This window comes from Xiphophorus couchianus, chromosome 13, assembly GCF_001444195.1.
Source record: "Xiphophorus couchianus chromosome 13, X_couchianus-1.0, whole genome shotgun sequence".
NCBI classification, from domain to species: domain Eukaryota; kingdom Metazoa; phylum Chordata; class Actinopteri; order Cyprinodontiformes; family Poeciliidae; genus Xiphophorus; species Xiphophorus couchianus.
The window spans coordinates 6,088,747-6,094,726 of record NC_040240.1 but is presented as its reverse complement, the minus strand read 5'-3'; the positions used below and the strand labels follow the sequence as shown (position 1 = coordinate 6,094,726).

Sequence of the window (5,980 nt, the reverse complement as noted above, 5' to 3'; positions counted from 1 at the left end):
CCGAGACTCAGACCCCCAGTGTTCCACCCGAGACCCCGACTCTCTGTGCTTCACCAGAGACCCTGCCTCGGGGGGCTCGTCGTCGCCGTCTGTGGGCGGCCCCCGGGACTCATCATGGCCACCTCCAGCGCCGCGGACGGCCGCCGGACCGCCTCCGTGGTTCCCGCCTCCAGCGCCGCGGACGGCCGCCGGACCGCCTCCGTGGTTCCCGCCGCCGCGGACAACCGCCAGACCACCTCTGTGGTTCCCGCCTCCTTTGCCTCCGCCCACCCTGTGGGTAGTTTTTTGTTTGTTTATGGACTCTTGGCCCTTCTTGTGTTTCCGCCCACGATGGTGGGTTGTTTTTTGTTTCTCTGGCCCCTGTCCAGCGCCCCTCCGCCCACCCTTGTTGTGTTTTTTTTTTTTGTGGGCGTCTGGTAGCCGCCCTTAAGGGGGGGGTACTGTCAGGATCTGTGTTTTTCTGTGTTTATTTAGAGTTTTCTGTGTCCTTGAGTCTCTTCGTTGTCCTGTCCTCCCCTTGATTGTTCCCAGGTGTGTCTCGTTTCTGTGATTACCCGCCCATGTATTTAACTCCACCTGTGTTCCTTGTTCCTCGTCGGGTCGTTGTCAATGTCTAGTCGTCGTGTCCATCTGCCTGCTGCTCGTTGTTTGGACTGTGTTCCCGTCATTAAAATCATCATTTTCATTTCTACCTGGGTCTCAAGCGTCTGCCTCACCACCTCACACCGCACCGCTTCATGACATCAACAAAGAACGTTACTTTTTGATCAAAGAGAAGAAAAAGGTTATGAATCATAAATAAAACTAAAAGACTGATCCCAGCCAACGTCGTTTTGCACTTTCTGAAGGTTTTATTCTACTTTTAAATCCATGAGTCCAGAACTTTATTAATAATAAATCAATATCCTCCACCTTTTATGCTCTTAAATTGCTCGTCTTTGTAACGAAACCACTTCCGCCGTGCCTTTTTATGGATTCTTCTTGGTCATTATCGTCCTGAATTTGTATTTTTATTAAAAGCCAAAATTTTTGTGTGCTTTTAAACTACGTCTTTCATAATGAAAAGTGAAGAAAAAAAGTATATGATTAATAGGGAGTTTTTCGTGACATCCTTCTCTCCAACGCTACTTTCTCTGCAAAAGACCAGTGTGTCCTACAGGGGGCGACACCTGCTCAATGGATCCAGAATCAGTGCCTTGAGAAAACCGTCAACCTGAATATAAATTCCTCCCTCAGCATTACGACTTTTGCAGTTGGGTTCAGCTGTTATGTGATAAGCTTGTTTTCGAGAAATGGAGCATGTAATCGTAAGCTTTTCATATCGGCATTGGCCGAGTTACACAGTCACATATTCTTGTATCAAACATTGCCACGTTTCAACCTCAAACTGCTGTATTTTTTTTTCCAATTGAAGAAGCACATGGACGAACTTTTCACTTGATTCTCCTAAGCTGTTACATAACAACCAGATTGTGTTCGGCAAATAGAGCAAGGCTTCGTGTAAATGATTCACTTTTTTATGTTCCCCTTGGCGGAGGAATTATCTTCTGGTGGCAATCCTGCATAGGGCGATGATGTTGACTCATTTGCTGATTTCATTGCCAGCCACCGTTTTTCTGCTTTAGACAGAATCTAGTTCAATTAACACTTGTGTCAAAAATAAATCCTTCGATTAATAATTTACAGGGGATTTCAAACTGTGTACAAACCATAGTAACAAAGTAAAACAATAATAAATCGTTCTCTCTTGAAATGGAGCTTATCTACGGCTTACAGGATTGCTTGACACAATTTGATCAAACGCAAAAATTCTCCAAATGTGTCAGTTTCTATTGACCGCTCTTGGTCCTCAGTCCTCTTCATCAGATTTAGAGCTGGACTCTTGCTAGGCCTCTAAAAATCTTCAATTTTCTTCATGTGAAGTCATTGTTTTGCTGATTTGAAAGCATACCCACAGTATCCTTACTGTGAGACTAGAAATAATGAAACGACTCTCTATCCGAGTCTTTCTCGTAGATAACTGGGGGCTTTCAATTAACACTCTTTAGTGTTATGTGTTTTCCACACACAAAGGGCCATTTTATAGCAAAATGAAGTAACTATGTTAAATTCAGTTGTTAGGAAAAAATACTATATGTATCAAATGTGATTTAAAGGAAAACTTTGAGTTTAACGCTTTGAAATTGGGCCTGTGTCACTTTAAAAACTCCTAATCTTTCTGAAACTCCGCCTTCAGGAAGTCATCACATAATGGCTCCTCTGTTAACACTTCAACGTTTTTTTTACCAGCATTTCACTGAGAAGTAGCTCCTATAATGAGCGGTTCCAAAAGGCGTTTGCTAATTGCCGCTGGCTAGTCTGAAGGAGCTGAGTGGGGGAGTCGTGGGTCGGGGCTGCTCGTCCTCTTCCAAAACCTGGCAATAAATGGATACATCTCATTCATAAATCGACCTAGAGAAAAGCTAATGCGAGCGTCACAATTAGAATGATGAAACGGAGACGGACTAATTTCAGTTCTATTTATTTTGTTGGTCACAGCACCAAACACACACATCTTTATAGGAAATTACATACAAATGGTATCAGGCAAGCACCTAGCAGTGAAAGAAAAGTGTTTGTCCGGTTTTTGTTTAACATGTAAACCTCTACGGTAGTGCAGCAGAAGATGTAGCTTCATAGTAAATGCAAAGGGAACATTTGTTTCCAGCTTAAAGGTTCTTCAGTGTATCCATTCCTGGACTGTCCTTCCAGTTGGAAGGCCAGGTGTTCTTGACGCTGGGTCTGTCCTTCACAGTGTTGTGGTAAGCTGCCAGTTTAGGGAAGTGCTCCTCATTCAAGCTGCAGATCATTTAAAACGAAAAAGGATTTAATGTCACCGTTTCCTTCAGCTCATTTTTCTTTCATTCAGTTTGAAGCGATTTGGAATAATTTCGCCCGCTTACCCAAAGCGGAAGAGGAAAGCGACCACTGGGAAGACGATGACATCGGCCAGAGAAAAGCTCTTTCCTGCAAGGTAAGGACCCGTTGCCTGGAAGAACATAAAGCAAAAATGTTTTTAACTGTATACCTTTACATCACTTATATCCTGACAGTCAGACATGAGGACTAACACGGCAGCCGGTGCTGGTCAGTGTGTCTTGATATATAATCCAATCACAGCTAGGTGTTTGGTAGCAAAAAAAAGGTGACATGTCAGGAGTAGTCGTGTTTTTTGAAATGTCCCGAGACAAGGAACGACAAAGAGCCCACAGAATACCTCATGTTCTTTTTTGCACGAGTTTCTAATAAGGCATCCCAGTCTTAACCGTACCAAAGGAAAAACAAAAAGTAAAAGGTAATAACGAAAACCAAAAGATTTTTGCAGGACGTCTTGCTTACCTGCAAGTAGCCCTCCCAGATTTTGATCTCGTCCTTCAGTCCCTCGGCGTTCCTCTTCTTGGCGGAGTCGTGCCTCTCGTTCTCGGGGACGAAGCGGTCGTAGAAGAGGGATTGTCCTGATGGGAGAGAAACATGCAATCAGCGAGAGCGACTTCCCGGTGTGGCAAACATCAACCCCCATGATTGCTGCCATTTCCTTGCATGCAACATAGATCGGGATCGGTCAGGAGTGTCACGGAAGGAGACGAGGAAAAGGCATGTAGTGAATCTCCTTGTCACTTATCTGTTATTTCCTTGCCCTGTGAAATGGGGTCAAACATCTTGTGGCTTCATCTGTGCATGCCAGCTATCATGTGATCCTCTGTGGGATTAACGTTAAGATTTTGACGTGACCTCATTTGCTCTATTAGCTCGCACAAGGTGTGTGTTTTGTTTTGAACAAATCGGGTCCTCGTGAGGAAGGAGGGAACATCTGATGCAACGTCACTCTCTCCTGAGGAGGCCCGCTGAAGATGTGACAACTCTCAGCGGGTTTTAAGGTTGCAGACATGGTGCTTGACGTTGCCAGGTGCAAAAGTCCCACAAGGTGGACCTCAGGGTGTCAGAGTAAGGTGTTTATCCTTATCCTTAAATGCGCAATAAAAGTGAAATGCTTTGAATTCCTTGGGCGTCAGGGCCAGCTTACTTATTTTGTCGAAGAGCGATAGCCCCTCAAACATGCGCTGGTACATCAGTGCAACTTCGGCTTTGTTTTCGGGCGTCAGCTTGTTGCCTTGGTTCTTGAACTGCTCCTGTTGTCGGAGACACAAGGAGAAAAAAAGAGCATAAGTTATGAGCAACAAGTTATGAGGGAGGCTCTGGTTTCGGCTCCCTCTGTGGTGTAAGGTGTCTCTTTGTCTGCAAAACAGCGCTGAATGGAATGGGGAAAAGCGCCCCTCCCCCTTGTTAACTCTTTGGAGGCCCATGACTGCATAAAACTTTAACTGGGTTCTCACCTCCAGGTACAGGCAAGCACCGTAGGACTCGTTCAGGGTGATGTTTCCATGTTTGAAGGCAGGAAGCTTCAAGACAGAGAGCATAATATTTAAAGTCAAAGAACTTTCTGCAGGCCAGCACTCTATGTATTAGTGAGTGCGTCAAAAAAATTTTTTTTTTACAATTTTTGTGTCGCAGAATTGAATGACCTGAACCTACCTGACCCCTGGGATTGATGGCGAGGACGTCCTTCCCCTTGTGCTCCCCCTTTTCAAAGGACAGCTGTTTGCTGTTGTAGCCCTGCAGGCCCTTCTCCTCCAGGGCAATCATGACCCTCCAGCAGGGAGGAGAGCCGGAGCCCCACAGCAGAGTCATGTCCTTGGCCATTGTTGCAGGGTGAGAGGTCGTTTCCCGGCAGCGAGACGAGGGAGAGAATGAGGAGTGAGTCTGGAAGTCTCCCCACGCCTGTTTTTATAACAGCCTCCAGCCTTCCACAACCGGATTGGTGGACCTGAGTCCCAACCCATGTTTGTGATATTGCCAAAGATAAGCGACTCTAGGCAGCTAAGACAGCCAACAATTCGTTTAAACATGTTGAACTGCTTTACTTTGCGACCCTAGACAACAGGGTATTGCAACCAAAGTCCATTTCCATTTCATTTTTACTATGTCTGAGAATGGGTGTTATTGCTCCAGTTGATTGCACCGAGGTTGCTTCCGATGGCATGCAAGGAGGAGGGGAATTCTCTTGGTTTGAGCTGCAGATCTTCATTTCTTCTGATTAACCCTTATGGTAAAAAGAAAAGAAAAGAAAAAGGTTTAAAAGCAAAAGACAAACAAGTAAAATTGCACGCATGGACTGCATGCTAACAAAAACCTGCAGAAATAATAATGGCTGGATTTTATTTTTTTATGTTTTTGTCCCGGGGTGCAGTTGCTTTTCCTGCTGCAAGGGTGTATCCTCCTGCAACAAGACTGGACTCCTTACTAGGCTTTTGAAAACTCATTGTGACTCAGCACTTCTCATTCACCCCTGCACAAACCAAATAGAAAGCAGCTGGCCTCGGCCACAATCGCATTCCTGCAGCGATAAAGCAAAGCAGCTAGATTTTATCATGTAAAATTGTTGTGACAGTCTGCATACTTTTTAGTGGGGTAAAATGAAACACATTTTCAGAGGCAGAAATGATGCAAGCGTAAAAAAGTTAAAAGATAGTGAACTAATTAGCAGAATCCCAGCCCATTTCTAAAACTTTTGCAACAAAATGAGTTCAATTCTAATTCGTTGTCACAGAGCTAATCTGATTTTTACTCCGGTGTTCAAAAGTAAGGTTGATTTGGTGTTTAGAGATTAACACATTGACAAAATGGTGAAAAAAAAGAGGGGAAAAAAATCACTTTTGATTCTTTTCTGCAGCAGTGAAAACTAAACGTTTTCCCTGCAGTTAAACTGCAGAGAGAGATTGAAAAATATTTGATTTAAAGTTTGGGTCTTTAAGTCTACCTTGTGCTCAAACGTTGACATTCTTCTTGAGCTAGTGTTCACTTTCATATTTAGTATTTAATGCTTATTTCTGTCATTTAAGTACTTCTGAACCATATCTCACAGTGACTGATACTTAAAATG

At 44.1% G+C, this 5,980-nt stretch overlaps 1 protein-coding gene across 1 annotated transcript; it reads right to left on the bottom strand.

Moving 5' to 3' along the window:
* Window positions 1–2,505: 2,505 nt before the first annotated feature.
* Window positions 2,506–4,810, bottom strand: LOC114155691 (glutathione S-transferase A-like). Its single transcript, XM_028035700.1, has 6 exons — window positions 4,573–4,810; window positions 4,374–4,439; window positions 4,064–4,169; window positions 3,379–3,494; window positions 2,943–3,028; window positions 2,506–2,838 (listed from the first exon to the last, which is right to left on the bottom strand). Exons 1-6 carry the CDS (start codon window positions 4,738–4,740, stop codon window positions 2,709–2,711), a joined length of 672 nt encoding a protein of 223 aa, XP_027891501.1. The 5' UTR covers window positions 4,741–4,810; the 3' UTR covers window positions 2,506–2,708.
* Window positions 4,811–5,980: the final 1,170 nt, after the last annotated feature.

Coding starts and splice junctions, on each gene's coding strand:
- LOC114155691 (XM_028035700.1), bottom strand. CDS start 4,740: ATGGCCAAGGACATGACTCTGCTGTGGGGCTCCGGCTCTCCTCCCTGC. Junction 4,440..4,572: donor CCATCAATCCCAGGGGTCAG/GTAGGTTCAGGT, acceptor TCTGTCTTGAAG/CTTCCTGCCTTCAAACATGG. Junction 4,170..4,373: donor GTGCTTGCCTGTACCTGGAG/GTGAGAACCCAG, acceptor CTCCGACAACAG/GAGCAGTTCAAGAACCAAGG.